The sequence below is a fragment of the Pocillopora verrucosa genome, chromosome 6 (genome assembly GCF_036669915.1).
Source record: "Pocillopora verrucosa isolate sample1 chromosome 6, ASM3666991v2, whole genome shotgun sequence".
Taxonomy (NCBI): Eukaryota; Metazoa; Cnidaria; class Anthozoa; order Scleractinia; family Pocilloporidae; genus Pocillopora; species Pocillopora verrucosa.
Window position 1 is genome coordinate 16,187,628 of NC_089317.1, and position 20,044 is coordinate 16,207,671.

General features: G+C 37.8%; 1 protein-coding gene across 3 annotated transcripts; it reads left to right on the forward strand.

Moving 5' to 3' along the window:
* Positions 1 to 1,762: 1,762 nt before the first annotated feature.
* LOC131792652 (glucose-6-phosphate exchanger SLC37A2) lies at positions 1,763 to 19,469 on the forward strand. 3 transcript variants are annotated; one of them, XM_059110057.2, is made up of 23 exons: positions 1,763 to 1,819; positions 7,750 to 7,884; positions 8,658 to 8,739; positions 9,143 to 9,203; positions 9,611 to 9,692; positions 10,889 to 11,024; positions 11,343 to 11,363; positions 11,496 to 11,551; positions 12,257 to 12,349; positions 12,464 to 12,537; positions 12,771 to 12,817; positions 12,966 to 13,034; positions 13,288 to 13,398; positions 13,861 to 13,951; positions 14,593 to 14,667; positions 15,393 to 15,478; positions 15,556 to 15,604; positions 15,942 to 16,015; positions 17,003 to 17,081; positions 17,309 to 17,352; positions 17,581 to 17,634; positions 18,234 to 18,286; positions 19,051 to 19,469. In XM_059110057.2, exons 2-23 carry the CDS (start codon positions 7,784 to 7,786, stop codon positions 19,184 to 19,186), a joined length of 1,674 nt encoding a protein of 557 aa, XP_058966040.2. In that variant the 5' UTR covers positions 1,763 to 1,819; positions 7,750 to 7,783; the 3' UTR covers positions 19,187 to 19,469. The 3 variants fall into 3 exon arrangements, with proteins under 3 accessions (XP_058966040.2, XP_058966041.2, XP_058966042.1); XM_059110058.2 differs by having other exon boundaries at positions 19,054 to 19,469; XM_059110059.2 differs by lacking the exons at positions 17,309 to 17,352; positions 19,051 to 19,469.
* Positions 19,470 to 20,044: the final 575 nt, after the last annotated feature.

Below are 20,044 nucleotides of genomic sequence, written 5' to 3' on the forward strand. Positions count from 1 at the left end.
CTGCCACGCGAATTCTACTTTGTATCCTATGTTGGACAAGGCTAGTCTTCTAAGGCAATATCTCGCAGTAACCGAGTTTAAACGTAACGATTTACGAAAGGTTTGAAAATTGAGTAATTTCACTCCGACAGTATCACCACAATTTCTCCAGTTTTGGCAAGGTGATATCCGCGCAAACTCCAATGGATTTCAACACCAGATCGATTAGCACGCGATTGATTTCAGCGTATCATGTGACCGAATATGACATCTTACTCAGTCTAAGGAACTTCCCGGTAAAAGTCCCCAATTTCAAACCTTGCGTCCTATGCCATCGAAGTCTTTGTATTAGATGAAAAGGTGTTCTGATGTTGTAACAGAAGAAAAGAGACAGGCTTGTTTGTTCCTACATTTTTTCACAGTAAACTGTCAGTAAATCGCTTATTTCGCACGATTTGTAAAATGTACATGTGTTTTGAAGGATAATAAACACAGCAACCTTTATTTGGCTCAAAAATAAGCCTTTACATTTGCCTTTAACGTGGTAAGTTCCTCAAGGCTGATAGATTGAAAGAAAAGAATAAAATTGTTCCACACAAAGATTACAGATAAAGTTTAGGGAAAAATTAAATATCCCAAAAAAATTTTGCATCAAATGAAGGTTATTGTTGGTGTGTTATTCATGTTTAACTGGGACAAGTTCGTTCATGTCTCGATCGAGTCTAAACCAATCGCTCGTGAGTGGAAATATTTGATATATCAACTGTGAAAATGTTTCAAGTAAGAGGTGCAAGTTCGAGGAAAGTTGACATTGTAACCTAATAGCCATCGGTTTGCACGTGCAACCCGTGACCATCAGTAAACGTGACGAAGACCAGCTGACAAATTACGTAGCAAATTTTTCAAGTAAGGAGGTCACGTGTTAAATTTGTTGCTCAATTTTTAAGTTATGCAACACCGTTATGGCCTTAGTCACGGCAAGAACCCATTTGGAAGCCGGGGATTTGCAGTAGCTAAAACAACGCTATTTGGTTGTTCGAGAGCTCGTAGCCTTTCTTCAATGAGAATGTTTCCGTCAAATGCTTTCCCAACGCTTATTTATGGTATGGTAAATGCTACAGTGGGCTAAGCTATCTTTTGACTTCAGATAATCACCCAGTTGTCAAATGACCAAATGACTTCAGCAGGCTTTCCCGCAAGTCAGTCATAAATAAGGTTCTAAAGGGGATTTTTTTCGATATTTTTCTCTTTGATTTGGAAATAAATTTCGAGAACAAAAAATTCCTTCAAGCGAAATTTATATATAGTTAAGTGGCAGACAAGGTTAACCAAAGCCCGGGGCTATATGGGAGGGGGGGGAGGGGAAAGGGGGCTAATCTTTGAACCTTCAGGAAAGTTTGTGCCGGTGCGATTCTGGAGACCTCTTGCTTTTTATATATCCTAAATAAACTTCAGATGTAAACCTATTGTAAACTCTTCACCTTCAAAGTATTCTTGAAAGTTTTCACCATCATAGCTTAAAGCCTCATTCATATTGGAGAGAGAGGTCTTCTTGTCAACCATTTTAAGTATTTCAACATCCTGACAGCCACTCTCCACAAAACGGCTTATATCTCTTTGGGGAAGAGGCTATCTTCCCCACCCCACCCCCTTACCACTCCTCCCCGGGAGTTTGTAAGGGTAACCGTAAAACCACTAAAAGCCACGTCACGTCACGGTCACGCCTTCTTCATGAGAGTTTTGCAAGAACAATAACTATTTTCTACTTAGGAGTGTCTAAACTTAAAAAGTCATTCATTCGTCTCTACTCCTCCTGCAGATCGGGACAACTCCCAATCGGGTAAGAAATAATTCAATTCAATTTTAACTAGACCGATCTCCGCACATTTTCCTCCGTACTGGGAATGCTGTCCTCTTAAAGACACTAAGGAAGACGCGGAAAGACGATATTTAATTCATTGCTAAATTAAAGTCGCTTTTAATTTAACGGTGGTCTTCCGCAATTCACTTTCGAAAATTGTTTTCGACTCTTATTTTAAACCAGAAAATTTTATCGCTTTTTCTATTTCATCTGTTACCTTAGCGGGAACGACAATTTTTCTTTCATACAAAATCTTATGTAATTATGCAGGTTTTTTTTCCTTTTTTGCCAAGTGCTGATGTAAACCTAGTAGGCTGGTTCTTTCTTCTATTTTTGTATCTTTTGATAACTTGTTCTCTTCGTTTTGACGTTGGTATGCGACAAGCCCACATTTTTGAAATGAAAAAAGGAAAATATAAGATTATCTTGATTGTCAGGGGTGAAAAATAAAATCTACTCAATTGAGGCTCACATGTGCGCTAAGGCTTTTTTCTGATTGAAATCTAAGATGGTTGTAGCCCAATGCCCAAACGAACGTCTTTCACAGGTATGCGAAAGAAAATGAGGGTCGTTTCTGCAACATTTTTCCCGCTCACTAGAAGTATTGTAAGTTTTAATTCTCGTTTGAAAGCTAGTAAAAGCACATAACCTTCTCAGTGGTGCCAGTCACACGACTGTCTCGATAGGGTCAGACGGTTGCAGGATGAGACGAGAATAAAATGTTAACATTGCGTTATAATTGACACAGTCAAACCTTTATCTAAGGATAATGTCACTTACGACTGCCTTGAGAAATTCCCATCACGGAAAACACCGTGTTTATGTATTACTAGAACTGAACCGACTCAATTAAGGACATATTCCTGTTTCTAGAGCGCTCTGGTCTCCGCCGAGTGACCGTCACCCCATATTCATAACTTAATTCTTTATCTATACTCCTATACTTTTTACTCCTATTCATTTGTTCGTTTATCCATGTATTTACCTAATTTAACCGTCTTTGGATCTTACAGTAGATTTCGCTGAACAATTTTCTCTCGTTCCTCTTCAAAGCCTTAGTTCTGTTTTCTGTACAGAATGTAAGGGCAGTGCCCTCTATGAGTTGAGCCTTACAACATTGTGTAAACCATTTTTGGGGACGATTCTAACTGATACAGGGCGAGAAAATTGCCGATTTCCATCCCTAAAAAACTCTCGTCATGAAAAAGGATTTAACTGATCGTTGATTATTTTAAATTTTGAATACGAGCCCTGGGCAATATTTCCGCTCGTTTTATACGTTGAACCATCGAATAAGGGATCAGTTTTTCCATTTTCCTTTTGCTTTCTATTAAGTTGTAGCTTGCGAGCAAGAAATCATTTCAAAATAGCGCTTCGGCGTGAGCATTTCTTCGCCAGCGGAAGGTACGAGGCCTCATACAACACAAGCTTGTGACCTCGGTAAACCTCTCTCCGACTGCCTGATCTCAAATTTCCCGCTTCCTGCAGCGCTATTGGCTTGCTCGCAAGCTAGTACATCGTCAACATACATCCTTCGGCATCAGCTGAGAAAAATATCGATCTCACATGGCGTATGAAAAAGACGAAAACAACACAGACACAACCATGGAGATGTCTTACATGACAAACATTAACGTATCAGTGTAATAACTGAGGTACATTAATTCTGAAAAAAATAAAGCTTTTGTACATGTTAAATCTAGTCTTCATGCAGCTTCAGTCAAGTTTGTTCTTTTATTTTAATTTCATTCTCTTCTGGCACAAATTTCAGAAAAATAATTCCAATCAATATTCATCCCTCCCGTGAGATCTTTTCAGCCCACTCACAGCCGCCTGATACACCATCTTCAGCCGGTTAAGGCAAAAGAAAAGACTGTTTCTCAGTACTGTCGGATAGCTTCGTAATTTGAATATAATATTATCCCCTTCAAAATTCCAGGAGCAAACAAACTGAAATTGTTTTCGAAAAATTCCAATGGAATTTGTACAGGTAATCGCATGATTTCGGGATAAATCAACACGAGTAACTTTTACAAAGGCTAACTGGGCGAATGCAATTCAATTGAATTGGATTGATGCTCTACAACTTGTAGTATTTGAAAAAGTTAGGAATCTGATAAAATAGAGTATCAACTCAAAGAAATTTTTCCTTTCAGCGAGTCTTACTGGTTAGAGTGTAATGAGAAGCGATGAAAATACAGTGAACACTCTACACTTTTTCACGTTATTCTTGACAATTTTTATCGATGTAGAAGGTTACTTGACAGCAGGGAAAATAACCATAGATTTGTTTGCCGTATAAAATCGCTCAACTCGTGCTAACCACAACTCAAAAGTCTTGCGTTAACATGTTGAATTATCAGATAGTTCAACAAAACCAAAAACATTGTTTTACTTGATCAGAAGAAGCATTCCAGTGTATTTTTAAGCTCACAAAAAGGAAAACAAGTTGTTATTTCTTCTTGTAGTGATTATTCTATCTTATGTGAAACTTGAGACATGAATAGAAGCAGTTATGGTTAAGCACAATAAAGCATAACTTATCATCGGAAACACGAGTTTCTCTCGTGGTTTTTATACAGAAAATTATTACGATTATTCTACAAAACAATGCTGTTACATTCCGAAAATGCGAGACTAATGAATAGCATCCAATCATTTCAATTTAGCTCTATTCATTTTTTAACACTGGCTTAAGAATTTGGGACTGCTGATATGGATTCTTCTGATATGGATCGATACATGTATGCGCAGCAAAATATTTCATTCGCATGCAAGTGCAGCTTCACGGTTGCGAAAAGTTGTGTTCAGCTTGAATAATTTTAAATTTTAGGAATGTGTGGCCGTGAATTGCCGCAGGGTTTTTGAAACAGTTTTGAAAATCATACGGAATTACTCGTGACATTCGTCAGTAGACGGTTGTCGACTTGTTTATCAGTGCTATTCACACCTCAGCTGTATCTTTCCAAGTAAATCGGCGTCCAACCCTTGAAAATAACAACAGATCAAACAATACCTTAGTACCTTTTATTCCATGGCTGTTCAGTTCGTTTTGCAGCTTCAAACAATGTGAACTTCGTATTTCCTCGCTGGCGACTCATCAAATCATTGATTTCAGAGTGGTTGGACTTAGCTCAGGAACTGCAAGTCCGTTGTAGAACAAACCAAACAAATGATCAAAAACATTTTCGACGTTTACAAACCTAAACTAAAAAGACAATTCTTAAGAATGCACAGATACATATCAAAGAATAATTCACTTTCGGTAACTGATCAAAGTACATCGGGCGATCAATAGACAATCACTAACTTGTATCGAAATATTAAACTAAGGAATGATTAACTTTCATGGTAAATCATTGCAAAGAGATTTAAACTCTACTTCAGCGTAGACTTCAGAGACATTACTATTTTATGTAAAGTTTCCATGATAAAAAAAAGTTTCGTAAAAAATTGAAACGTGCACGAGTTATTTACAAAAACGTGTTTTCGAGCTGAATTCTCTAGTCGGCCACAACAGGGGATAGCCAATTGAAACTTGTCAATATAAATGACTACCGATATGTTTTCAGACGTAAATTTCCTGGTTCTTGAATTTCAATCACTGAGACACCTCCTGATTTAATTTCACTCGGTGATCTTTGTTATAATTCTTGTGTATTAGACTAAACTGTGAATGGGAAAAGGTGAAACAGAGAAGAGTCCTTCGGTTAAAGCCAAAAAGAAGCCTGGCTGATAAAAAAAAAGATTGAAATTAAAGAGATTCAACGAGGAACGTCCGAAAAATCTCACTAAAAGAGATAAGGGCTCGTGGATTACGCAGTCTTTGCTGCTTGCACTCGATCAGCATCCATCAACATGTTCTGGCGAGCTCAAGCCACGTACACCTTGAGATTACTCTGGCGGCAAGCAGATTTGAACAGAAAGGCTGGTTCCCACTGGCGATGGCGTCGTAGTCGGAGTCGTGAGAGTGCTTCCGAACCATGCCAAGTAAAAATCAAAATCGGAGTCGTAAGTGGAGTCATAAGCTCGACGGAATCTGAGTCGAAAGAATCACAATGGTTTCATTTTTAACGATTCCGTTACAACTCCGATGCTTAAGATCTAGTGAAATCTCGATTGGCGGAATCGCAAGCAGAAGTAGAGGAACTAACCAGTTTCAAACAATTCAGTTTTCATTGCATCGAAGGCGACGGAGTCGTAAGCAGTATCGATATTTTTCTTCCGATTCCGATAATTTTCAACAGATCGTATCACTCTGCTCTTCTGATTTAGTCTCCGACTCCGGCTTAATCGTAAGTGAAAACTGGCTTTACAAGAGATAGATAATCCCACTTTTGTTGCATTTCGTTTGCCCTGATCTTAACAGTGTGATGTGATCTAAGCTGGTTTTGCGATTCTATTTTTACCTTTGACACAAGGAATCAAAATATAGCAACATGTGATATAACGACAGTGACTTAAGTTACCTCTTTAAATCAATTTAAGCATAGCTAATTATAAGACAACCTTTCTCCATTTTACATCTCAATTCCCATAAAAACTTTAAAAGTCTTTGCGTCACGCAATATAGCACATTCACTGAGCATTGAGATTGTGAGTTTGCGCTGCCTTTGAATGTCGAATAATCGACACGCAACGAAATCGAGAGGTTTGTTCGACAATATTCACTGGACCTCCGGCGTATGACTGTCAAATGATACGCAATATACAATTTTTAGCAGTGATTCCGAAGTTTTTCGCGGAATATTAATGCTTGTTGATAATATACGACACCGGACTCGGCCTTTTCGTTCCACATCGATTTCCGCTTACAATATTTGTCTTTAATTATAATGCCACCGGCGTACTTCTCTGAACGGGTGCATATGGAATGTTCAAACTCTTCTTTTCAAGTTCTTCCGTCATTTCAAGTTTAACAACCTGTTAGTTCTGTTTTCAGTGGGTAGCATTCATGGTTAACCAAGTGCACAAGTATAAGTCCTAATCGATATACTTAACGTCGTTCTAGGTGGGAGGCGGCGTGTGGTTTTATGAGAGAGAGTGAGGTTTTTGTGAAGGCTTGACTCCGTGCCGTCTGGCTCTTGTTTTCTCTGTGCTCTTCTCCAGTGCTATTTCCGCCCTTAGCGTGCTTTACAACAGAACAGATCACAGAAGTGATCTATATTTGGTAATCAACATGCGGTAAATCATGAGCAAGACGTAAAAAAACCTCAGAAAACTTTTTGCACTTTACAAAGTAACATTTTAGACTACTTAAAGCAGCTTGTGGGTTTCAAAACTGTATCACGTAGATTCACTTTATAGAGTATTTATAGAGTAACAGAGTAATTATAGAGCAACTTTATAGAGTATTTATTGAGTAACATTTTAGACTACTTTACCACATAGATTCACTTGAACAAGAGCAGTTTTATCTAATCTTCTTTTATAGTGTGAGGGTGAAGGAATAACGAGCTCTTTCTGAAACACCCGATCTCTCAAGAAAGCCAATGTGGTTTGAAATTCCTTTTTTCTCGAAAAGAGTTTAATATAAAGTAAGGAGCGAATAATTGAAACGACCACGACTTAAAATTAACAAATAGACTGCATGTTGCCGTACCTCTGTTCATTTATAGATCACAAATGATGTAAAAATGTGATAAGAACAGAAAGTGGCACGTGATGTTCTTACTGCACGTCAAAAATCGTCAGCGAGAAAGCAAAATGTTGTTAATGGTGACGTCATCTAGGCGTCTGTCCTTCAATAGAGCATAAGAAAGAACTAATCAAAATGCGTATATAATTCAGCTTATCGTACCAAAAAGGTTGAATAAATCCACCAGTCCCATGCTACAGCAGTGATATAGCTAGTAACTAATGTAATGATTTTACTATGAATGTCTTACAATCATTTTCGTTATTTGCAGGCTTTTCTTGATTTAATTCTTGCAAGCCTCAAAAATGCCATCTCTACAGTTGGGGGCCCACGATCATCACCGCAGCAAAGTTCCTTATGGAATACAATTCATTCGATGGGTTACTACCGAACGAACAACGCAAGTGTAAGAATACTTTTTTTTTCAAAATCTATTCTACAAAATCTTTAACTATCGCAATCTATTTATGGGATTACAGTGTCTAATTCCTTTGATTTTATTCACTTTTCACTTGAAATGCACTTCCTCAGGGGCGCACACTTTAGCAAGTGTAACTCAGAAAAAAATAAAGCAACCACTTGTTCCTTACCTTAAAGAGGCACATGGGCCCAGCCCAGAATTGTGATATCTCGTACTTCATGAGAGCTTGAAAGAGGTTCCTAGTTATCGAGATTGGAGAAGAGACAACCAGAAATAAGACAAAATAAGTTTTTACTGTACTAAGTCAAGTTCAAATTATGTAGATTTTTAATAAAATAGCTTTCTCCATTTATCAAATGAAGTACATTGCAGAGACGTCGAGAGAAATGAAACATTTTGAAGAGGAAAATTGGCGGTAATGAGATAGAAGGAATCATAGTGTGAAAAAAGGAAAAGAATACACGACTGCCTCGAAATAAATTCAAATGCAGTTTTGAAGTGTTACTCATCCACACAACAAATATCGGTGAGGGTGAAAGAAAGATGAATGCACGACTGAGTCATGAGGATATCGATTTTCGTTCAAATTGAGGAGGATTCGAATAGTTGAGTGTCGGCTATTTAGGACTTTGAGATAATCTGGTTGAATCAACGGAATTGATATTGTGAGTTGACCTTTCCCTGAGTGGAAACAGTTGCTTTGAGTATAAAATTACTGACTAATTTACTCATTAAACTTCGCCATTTGTTCCCCTCAGCTATCGCACATGGGTACTCATTCTAACCTTCCTCGCCTATGCTTCCTATCAACTTTCAAGAAGACCAATCAGTGTCGTAAAGGTGAGAAGCATACAATTACAATAATATTACATACCTCTTAGTAACCGAGTTCGAGGTCTGTACTATAAGTCACAGACCAAGTGTTTTGTACTCGGGTTTATGAATGCCCAATTGCAAACCGCGCGGGGCATAAATCCAAGCGGAAAAACGAGGTTCCGTGACCTACATGCAGTAAGGAGCAAGAAAACGAGGTTAGTGAGGTATTCATGGTATCTTTGGGTTCATATAGAGGGGAAAGGTTTCATTTCAAACAAGGTTTCAAATTTAGCGGGTCATACAGTAAGATACAGCCCTCTAAATTGACCAATCATAGTGTGCGTACGTAGAGGCGGTGTTACGAGCATTTCCCACCCAAAATTTATTTCGGCAACTAGCCATCAAGCACAATTTGTTTCTTGTTCAGGGAGAATTCACAGTTCACAATTGTACAGCTGATAATTTATGCCGTGGATGGGCACCCTTTGGTGAGTAAGTGATAAATTCTAAAATGTTTGAAGAACTCCATACTTTGCACTCCTTACATATCAAGGAAAGTGTAAATCCTTCTAAACTGTTGGACGGGACGTTTGACGGTGAATTATTACAACCACATCTACATAAACCTGACTGATAAAAGGCTGCCTAAAAAAATTATCTCTAATGACGAGATTGTGAGTATTTACAAAGCTGAAGAAGTAAAACATACAGGAAATCCAAATCTTTTTCTTTGTTTTATGCCTATTTTGTCCACCATAACTTCCTCGAGCTGTTCTGGAGGTCCTTGTATGATGTATAAACTTTTTGTTTTAAAGCGGGTGTGAACTACCGCCAACTCACGATGTTCTATTTTTAAGTCACAGATTCTTGTTAAAAAGACCTTTCTTTTTACCAGATTCTCCTGCTAGTGGAGAGAAACTTCTTGGAGCACTAGACGTTGCCTTCCTTTCATCGTATGCCATAGGCATGTTCTTCAGGTACAGTTTTCTGTCTCTGGTTAATAAGGTCAAGGAGAGTGAATCTTTCCTGTGTCCTTAGCATTCTTTTCTAGATCCGTCCTGAGAAATGGAATAGTAAATGTTTTTGCAATGGAATACTGAATAATTCCCCTTTTGATGTAAGGGGCCTTGTAAAACCAATTCAGTTAGAAGTGGTATATGTAACATTTATTCTATGAGCGCGCGTTGGATATGTAGAGAATAATACAAGGGCGCGCGTAGATACGCATGGAGTTTCTCTTCGAGTTGAATGCCTTATTGACTAGAAAAGTCAACTTTATTAATTACTAAAAACAATAGCAACCATAATAACCGAAAAAAGTAATGAAGTGCCTTGGCGTTAAAACTCAAGATAAAGAAAAAATGCGTTGAATCATTACAAAAACAAACAATGGGCGTAACGTCCAATTTACAAAATTCTCAGTTATTGACTTTTTCCTTGCCGACAGAAGAAATCTTTTAACGGCTAAAAAATCTTTTTTTACGGCCGAATTCGGCTTGCTGCAAATCTTGCAGTGGTCAATTTTCGTTATCAGCCACGAGAAATGCCAGTACCAAAGCCACCGAGTTCGCGATTTTCGGTTTTTCTTTTTGTATTTTGATTTCCTTCATCTTCTAGGAGATTTCGAACGTCATTGTCTGTATGTCATGTGCCATACAAATTTTTAAGTGTTTCAGCAACCGTTATCCGAGAAAATTTCAAAAAACGACCTTGGAGTGAGAATGGTGAAGGCTTTGCCATTTATTCATCAACATGACAGAGTCGCGCGAAAGACGAGTGACGTGTCAGCAGCTGATTGGCAACGTCAAACACATGAAAAATTATCGTATTTTTCAATGGAAATCCTCGTATAACACCACTGTTTCAGATATGTTAAAAGACGGTAAATAACCAACGAGGAATATAGCGCTAAGTTGGCTATCTCTAATCTAGTATCCAAAAAGCGGGAATGGAATATTTGTTTTATCAAATGTTATTAAATTCTGAACGTTTGGTTACTTGGAGCCTATTTTCAAATCTGCAACAATTGGTGCAATACATTTCCATACAAGGTGATTCGCAATATGTACTGATTGCCGGAGTTGAGTGAGCCAATCAGAACACTAGAAATGCAATATTATGAGTTGAACATTTATAAACAATGTTATTTACCGACTATTGTTTCTCCTTGCAGTGGCTATCTAGCTGAGCACATAGACCTAAGGTATTTTCTGACCTTCGGCATGATGTTCAGTGGATTTTTTTCCGTGCTCTTTGGTTTGGGATTTTTCTACAAGGTTCACAACTTTGAGTATTATTTTTTCATTCAGGTAAGTACTCCTCGTATTTATTTGTTAAAACATCGTTTTGAAATTGCAAATTTTGATGTCATAATACTTTACAGAGTAAAGTGGGATGCAAGAGCATTTGGAAAAATGTTGATAGCAAAATGATGTCAACCTCAAGCCAAGTAGAATATGTTTGCGATGAATGAAAAAAATATACATAGAATAGATGTTGCTACGCAGTTGGTTTTGATTCATGTAAGTAGTCAAATGCATCGATGGCCGGCTGCATCCGGGAGATATTCCCCGATTCTTTACTCTTCACAAAAAAATCAATTTGACTTTTCCTAACTTCTCTTTTAGCTGTTCGCGGGATTTTTCCAGGTGAGTACATAAATGATTGTTAGCTTTGTTGACAATGATCTCATGTTGTTCATGTCTGTTTATGTAATTTTTTTACTAAAACAAGCAAACCAAAAGTGGTAGTAAGTCTATGAATTGATTCTGTTTTAACAGAGTACCGGTTTTCCCACTGTAGTTGAGTGTGTAGGAAACTGGATAGGGAAAAGGAGGTAAGAAACGTTGTAAACCTTCTATAACTGGTGAGCTAGAAACTTCTTTGCTTAGATACGAGGAATTCTTTATACTTTAGTTAGAAGAATTAAGAACTGATTTTTGTTGTTCAGTACGTTCATATGAAATATTCCAAGCTCATTTGCAATAGTTCTCATGAGGTACTCAAGGTTTTCCGAGCGGTTTCATCAAGTAAAATAGATGTTCATGATCCATATGCTTAAATGAACTCGTTGAGGTCCATGAATTGCCACGGAGAGTTTCGATCGACAAATTCTATTGTTTTTTCACTGTGTACCATTGCAGACCGGATTTTACATCTTTCCATTCCATTAAATGAGCCTTATGAACTCGGCGTTAATCGAATGTTAATCTCTCCATGGAGTCCCATACAGCGAGCAGGAACTTCATCATTATCAGGGAAAAATGAAGCTCCATAGGGCTCAAAGTAGCTAAACAGAGTTCAGTGGAATTCTATAGGCTCTCTTAGTTCTATGCAGCATGGGTCTAGGGATCTTCACGAAGATTTTCATAGAGCTATAGTCAGTGTTACGTGTTCCGAGGGCTAAATTCCATGGAATTCCATAAACGTCAATGAAATCCAAGAGTACATTTGAAAAGCATGATGTACCTGTTAAATAGATGTACAGTTACGCTCATCATGTTTTAGTCACGGCTATACTGATGTCAATGATCCTTTGCAGACGTGGTTTCATAATGGGAATTTGGAATTCTCACAAATCCATTGGAGCTATCTTAGGATCCAACATCGCTGGCATCTGGGCTAGTAACCAATGGTAAGGGCCGGGATATGATTTAGGTCACAAACAATAACAATGCTGATAACTATTGCTTCGGCTTTGTCTTTGTGATGACATTTAGCTTGACGTTAATATTACACTTTTTAACAGGGGATACTCGTTTCTTGTACCTGGTTGTATCATTGGTGGAGTGGCAATCGTTGTGTTTTTGTTCCTCGTTGTAGGTACGTTTTACGCCTTAACCCGTGTCAGTGATAGTATGTTTACGAGAACTTCGTCAATTGAACAGCTGCACAGTGGAAGATCCTTAAAATCTTCACTAAGTGCTTTCCTCTTAACAGATCTTTGAGAATCCTGCTGTAAAGGACCAGGATTTGGTGTTAAGGATCATATAGGGTTCTGCAAAGATGATAGAACGCTTATTTAGGATACCTGTTGAATACGTCTTTTTTCCCAGATCCTATTGATGTGGACTGCCCATCTCCGCAGAGACAATCTAAAGAGGTCTGAGCTAATAACCTTCTACTTCACCTTTGACTTAGTATTCCTGGTGATACCATGCTGTTGCGTTTCGAGATTAATTATTTTCACTACTTTGTCCCCTTGAAGTGGTCCCCTCTTCAAATCTGATTATTACCTTTGTTTTCTGCAGTCCTTTCCTGTTTATGCTACATTTAGTACGAAAGTTGATGTCAGAAATCCAGCCCATCAGGATGGCTTGGTGAGTACTCGTCTATGTTAGGGAATGGGAATTTTTTTTACAATTCGATCGTGATTTGTTCTTCGGCTAAGTGTTACAGTGGTATATGTGATAATTCTTTCAGATGAAATATTTTCAGGATCCGTTTTCACTAAAACATTCTTCACGTTTTCAAACCTCATTGACAAGAAACAACCCAAGGTCATACAAAGAATTCGTTGTTACTTCATATTCGTTATAACTATAACTTCACATTGTTATTAACAATTTTCAGATTTCCAATGTTTCGTCAAGTTCAGTTTTTTTGTCGTTTTCGTCTTCGTCATCACTTTCGTCTCATGAGGAACCCGATGCTATAAGCCTCTGGAAAGCAATTCTTATTCCAGTAAGTTAACTCAAAATTTCCTTATGATTCTAAAGAGAATGCTGAACAGGACTCTATGGGTTTAGAGATACCACGGTATGAAACTTGTGACGGTAGGCAAATGACGTGATCGAACGAGAACAGCTTTGACTTTTCAAATAACGTCTCCGTTGGAGTTAGAGCTATATTTGAAGTTTAAATTGCCTTAATATGTGAAATGGTCTACATAAGTCTGCCACTGAAGAGAGCTTCACATTACCAAACAGCAGGCCAAACACATTTAGTTTCAATCTCCAGTGTGCGTTTGTTTTTCCCATTACGTCACAGAGGTGTATGTATCATCAAACATTTACCTAATACCATACTGATACCAAATCACGAGCTTTTATTTAAATCATCTTTTCTAAATGTTCTTGGGGAGCTAGACACAAAATCTATGCCTGATTGTACACAAAAATCTTCTTCCCTTCTTTGAATTTGCAGGGAGTGATTGAGTACTCGTTCTGTTTGTTCTTTGCTAAACTGGTCAGTCTAACATTCCTGTTTTGGTTGCCATTTTACATAGAAAACACGAGTAAGTTTTAACGTTTTTCCTCTCTTTGCTGTCATTTGATTCAAAAAAGGACGAAAATTTCGGAAGGGAACACCGACTATCAATCGTATGAGTTAGAGGTTAAGATGGAACCTCTGCACTGTTTCTTTATACCAGGTTTTTTAAGTCTCGGTCGCTTTTTCCACTCTGAATCAGATGGAACTAGTAAACTGAGAATAAAGAAGCAGTACCATATGTCTTTTCTTTTCATGCAACGAATCTTGGATAACCTCCCACGATATGGGCCAAACTTCGTTTACTTTAAGTTTTGAAATCACGCGTATGATTTCAGCCCAAATTGCACTCCACTCAGTTCAATTACCATTATTTATTAAAAAGGAGAATCTCAACTTGCTTTTTAATTTTCTTGGGGAGCTTGAAGCGCCATGCTGTTTGGCTTTACTTGTCATTATGAACGTAATATGCAATCAAACTGCTTCGAATCGTTATACATATTATTGTTGTGAGAGCACTATACATTACATTTTAAAGCGAAATAAATCCCAACTTGCTTAGGGAAATATCTGTACAAATTGAGTCAGTGAGTGCACAGTGTGGCCCTTTTGGAAAGCTAATAACCCATATCTAAATTCATTTTATGTCTTGTTTCCTTTTTTCTTCAGAAATTGGTGGTGAATTTCATGACGTACGTTTGTCTGCAGAGTTGTCCACTTTCTTCGATGTGGGAGGAATGATAGGTTGGTGAAAGTTTATTAGGGAATTTTAGATCTACGTTTGTTTCTGAATACGTGTGACCGCAAACTCTAGGAGTCACGTGACTAGACTCCAGCGGTTCATGTTCGCCGTTTGCCGTCAACGCTAGAACTTTGGGCAAGGCAGTTTAGGGTTATGGAATCCTTCGACGCTTTTTTTCTTCCTGTTCGAAAGTTCTCACGTATGTCCTAGAAGTATATGTGAAGTGAAGTCTTTTCTTTTAATTCAAGGTGGCAGCGCACATGTTGATTTTTTCAGGTGAGAGCCGACGTCGATCTAAAAAACCGAAAGTCACGAAACTTCTAACCTCTAACCACAAATTGCTAACCATGGTTTGACGTTTGCGCTGAACACACCAAACGTGGATCTAAAACTCTATATTAACAAAAATCCTCCAGGTTTTTGAGTCCAGGTTTGCGTTGACTAACTGCATGGCCTGAGTTTATTTCAACCTGGAGCTGGGTTCGGCTGTGTGAAATGAGGCCTACCTGCAAATGAACTAAAGCAAATATCTGCAAATGACCCCGGCAACGCTTCGCTATTTTCACCACTATTTCCTGACGACTTGAAGCTTGGCTGAATCATATCGTTTGTCATCTCACTAATCTCCAATGTCTCCCGCTTCGTTTCTTTAGTTCGCACAGCTTTTTAGGATGGCAGAGATTTATATGACAGGATTTTATATGCGAACCATTTTGCTCATTTTTAGGAGGAATCTTGGCTGGATACATCTCTGACAAAACTGGCTGCAGTGGGATTGTTGTTGCGGTTATGTTGTTTTGTGCAGGGCCAGTGGTGAGTTTTCTGCATGTGTATGTTTTATCTTGAGGTAACGATTAAATATATTTACCTGACTTCCAATTTTCTTGTAGCTCTTTTTTTATAGATTCCTTTCAAATTTTAACATAGCAGCGAATATTGGTAAGTTTTTATCAGATATTTCTTGAGAACTGAGTAATATCATACGTCTTTGGTTAGATCCCAGTAATTCTGCTGTTACCTGTTCCGTTGTTCTTTTGCAATCATACTGAGCCAAACTAAGCTTTTCTGTCAGTATATCTTAATGTCAGTTCCTTCGTCTGTATATCTGTCCTCTTTTGTTCACAGTCAGTCTACTTCATTTAGATCGTCGTAAATGGAGTACTCAGTTAGGAAATATTGTTTTGAAGCGTAGCTGTCTATAATAGAATCGTATGTGCAGCTTATAATGCCAAACTTTTCTTGTCTCGCCTTATTGATGGTCGATCTCTGGTTTTAGGTTTGATGATTATTGCGGGAATTTTGGTGAATGGTCCTTATTCTTTGATAACAACGGCGGTATCAGCCAATTTAGTAAGTTGACGTACACTTTACCTTTTATGATAATATATCACGACAAATAAGGAGACGTCGTTGAAGGACATTGCTCATTTCGGAACCAATAACAAATGCGCAGCTCATTCAAGAAGATGCCTTGGTGCATCGCTACATGACCCAACCTTAGCGAATTTTACCCCTCCCTTCCAATCAAAACTCACAATATACGATCGACTGTCTTTGGCTTATAATTAACGACTCACCTACTGATATTGCGAGAGCCTTAAAACTTGCGCCACAAAAATTCGAAAATAAACTGAAATGTTTGTGCTGCCCGATAAGATGTGGCCTATTATATAATGGATTGAGTCAAGCGAAAGTTGATTCGTCACATCTAGTTAATCCTCTCGGGTAATTTTTTTTAATCACTCCCACTTTTGATGATACAGGGGCATCTCTAAAAACCAATCCTGTCTTGCAAATTGTGCTTACGTGGACATCCCAAACGGTAACTGTTCGTTCTGACTAAAATATTTGCAATTGGGACCTTACGCAAAGCAGGATGGCGACGGCAACGAGAAGGATATGAAAAAAATACAAGATTTAAAGAACAGAACTGTGCCTCATTGCTAAGCCGTTGTGCAGTCTAAGAAAGCCAATCCTCTCAGCACTTTTTTCATGTTTGCTTATAGAAATCAGGGACGCTTTTACATGCCACACTTACGAAACTCATACGGCAAATGGATGTTAATTTTTTAACGATGTCTTACTTAGCGTTGCCCTCGCGACTGCGTAAGGTCAAGTAAGTAAGGCACGAACTACATGAGACATTATTCTCTAAGGACCAGTAACCTGGGTCTACAAATATTCTTAGAGGAATTACTGGTAACATAAGGTTTGTACGAAGGTCTCTTTGACAAATCCTCTCTTACCGAGATTAATTCCATGTATCATCATTATTCTGCTCTCGTTGAAATGATTGAAATCTATGGATACGAAAGTATGATTGCATTTGTATTTCAGGGTTCACATCCATGTCTTAAAGGCAACACAAAAGCAATGGCCATGGTAACTGCTATCATCGGCGGCACAGGTTCCTTGGGTGAGGCCAAAAGTCATATCTAGATTTACTAGACGGATTTTTTATTGAATCATTTTTTATTTACTTTATTTGGTCAGATTTACTAGTATCTTCAACTTAGTCTTAGTTAAAAGGAGTCCATGAGTTTAAATTAGGGTATAGTGGAAAAGGAACGAAAGCAGTTTTAAAGAGTTTTCTTTTCCAAAACTGAGCCCATTTCTTAACCACACTGTGTGTCTCCTCCACAGGTGCTACCCTTGGGCCTCTCTTAACGGGTTTCATCGCGCCTAAGGTAGTTCTTTGTCTCCTTTGTAGTCTCTATATGATCGTTTCCTTCCATTTGGGAGGGAAGTGAATCACAAGGAAAATTGAAGTTGTCCGGTTAGTGTAGCTCATTTAGGAACTTGAGGTTGTAGTGCTACATCGAAGTTCAGTATTAATTACATTAATCCTTGATAACATTACTTTTAAGAATTCAGTACTTTATATTAAAATGAGTGATTTTTTTTCGTTATCCTAGGGATGGAACAACGTATTTTTTATGCTCATTGGTGCTGACGTTCTAGCGGCCGTTGTAAGTCGATATAGATTAGTAAGGAATGTTTACTGTTTTTAATGAAGGTTTTACTCGGCGCATGTATCCCGTCAGTCTATCTTAGGAAAGATCAGTGACAGCAACAAACCGTTACTTTGTCGCCTCTGAGTCAATTAGTGACAATCGCCTCTGTCAATACCACCTTTAAAAAAAATCTTTAGCAAAAGCGAAGCAAGTCTCAGCTGGAAAATGATTTTTGACTGGACTTCCTCGGTTATTGTGTACATTATGTTAATCTGAATGTAAAAATTCTCCCCTTTTGAAAATCAACCGCAATCCATTCTGAATAGAGAAGAGACTCGAACTGACAATTGGTACTCCATTGATAACCGGTAGTTTCTGGGTGAAGCCTTTATTGACTACAGACTGATTTTGACTGCAAACTCACTCCAGGTTGTAAGTTCCCGATTTTAACGCTGATCACTGACACACACTTGTGACACACACTTGCGACACACACTTGTGACACACACTTGTGACACACACTTGTGACACACACTTGTGACACACTGACTTTGAATTCATTCTGCTTCTAGTGTTAGGATTCCCTAACAATGTTATTTGGTTGGTTCTTGCAGCTTCTCGTCAGACAAGTGTGGTTTGAATTAAGCCAGCATTGTTTTCAAAGCAGGTACAAGACAGAAATACTTGATACGCGATTCCAGTTATCAATTAATGTTACAACTAATTGCGGTAATGTCGTCATCCAAAAAAGCAAAAAAGAAAAAGGCAAACTCGAATTAATTAGCTAATAATGTACATGAAAAAATTTACGCTTTTGGCTGAAAACGAGTGCATTCTCATGTAAAACGAGTGCAAAAGACAAACAGCGCTTACACGCTTTCAAAATTTCGTCTGTCTTAACTTTCTGCGATGTTTTTTCATGTACATTAATAGCAAATAATGACATGATTTCTCTTGCAGTTTTGTATAATAAGCACTTGTAAATTTTTCAAAGAATTGCGCTTGCCCCACGGGCTCGTGCAATTTTATTGTCTGTGGAAAATTTACTCGCCTGAAATTTTTTCTCTTTATTTCTAGATGGTTGTAATAACAGTCTGCCTGAGCGCCACAATTTTATTGGCCTTTTAGCTATCAAGTGCTACCCCTTGTAGATAACGAGCTACTTACTTAAATTCCAAAATATGAAGCTCTTTTGTGCAGCTCACGAAAGAACGGAAGAATCGGATAGTTTGCTAATCGTCTGTCAAAACGAAGCTAAAATCACTTGGCCATCAGAATACGAAAAGTGATGGTTTTTGGATGGATACTTTTTCCAATTTGCCCTATTCTCCGTCCAATTTAAAAAACGACTACAGTAGTACATCTAGACAATGGTTTCCATTGGATGTTATCTTTGTAAAAATTAATTTTGTTGTATTTTCTTTCTCTCAGAAGAAAGCGAGAATGTTTGCCATATTTGGAGTCTAGCAAGGTGAATTCGATTAATTGGAAGAAACCAAGCGAAAACAGCAAAGTTAGCGATAAGAGTACTGGAAGCGAAGAAGAACCACTTTTATACATCGACTAACATGCCAGAGCAAAATAATCGTAATTGTACATGTTTTTTGAGTAACTAAGCTGGAAAAAGAGGGAATTACAACGAAGCAATAGAACAATCAGAGCTTAGAGTAGTACATGTGGCTGCTGTCATCGGAGGAAATGACTGCTTGCTCACATTAGTAAAGACCCTCTAGGTTCTGATCGGTTGCTTCACCAAAGAATATTCGTTTACACCGTAGAGTCAACGGCCAACTGTAATGGTTTACTATTTTATACAAAGAGAGAAAATAATAAAGAGAACATGATTTGAACCGTTGGCATTAGGAAGAATGAAAGTTTTGATGGCATGGAAAGTGAAGTTTTTTATCCTATAAAAATCATGAATCGTATTTGTTTATTGGCAGTAGGTAGTTGCAGGGGATAAGAAATCTGGTGCAAGCTGTTTCTCTTTTAGATGGAGTCCTTCATAAGCCCATGGCACTTCACTTGTTCGCAGTTTTATAAATTTTGACTTCGTCTTCTCTCCTACAAACATGAAGCAAAATTCACTTAGAAATCATTAGTCGTTGCTATAATTTGATGTCAAATCGATACCATATATTATCATTTTAATCATTTTTTTTAAACTAGAACTTTCATGTATCTTCAAAACTTGGAGCTTTTAGTTACGTACATTTCACAAAAATTTGGTAATATCATAGTATATCTGAGGAAATATTGTAGAAAAAGAAAATAGCTGTTTTAGAGATGAATATGTAACATAGTCTATAGAAAAGTTTTAGCAAAATTAAAACTTAAGTCATCTAGACTCCGCACATTTATTGTAGAGAGAACAGATACCGTTGCTGTTTCAGCTGTATATCGATGTACTTCAGAGCAATTTTTT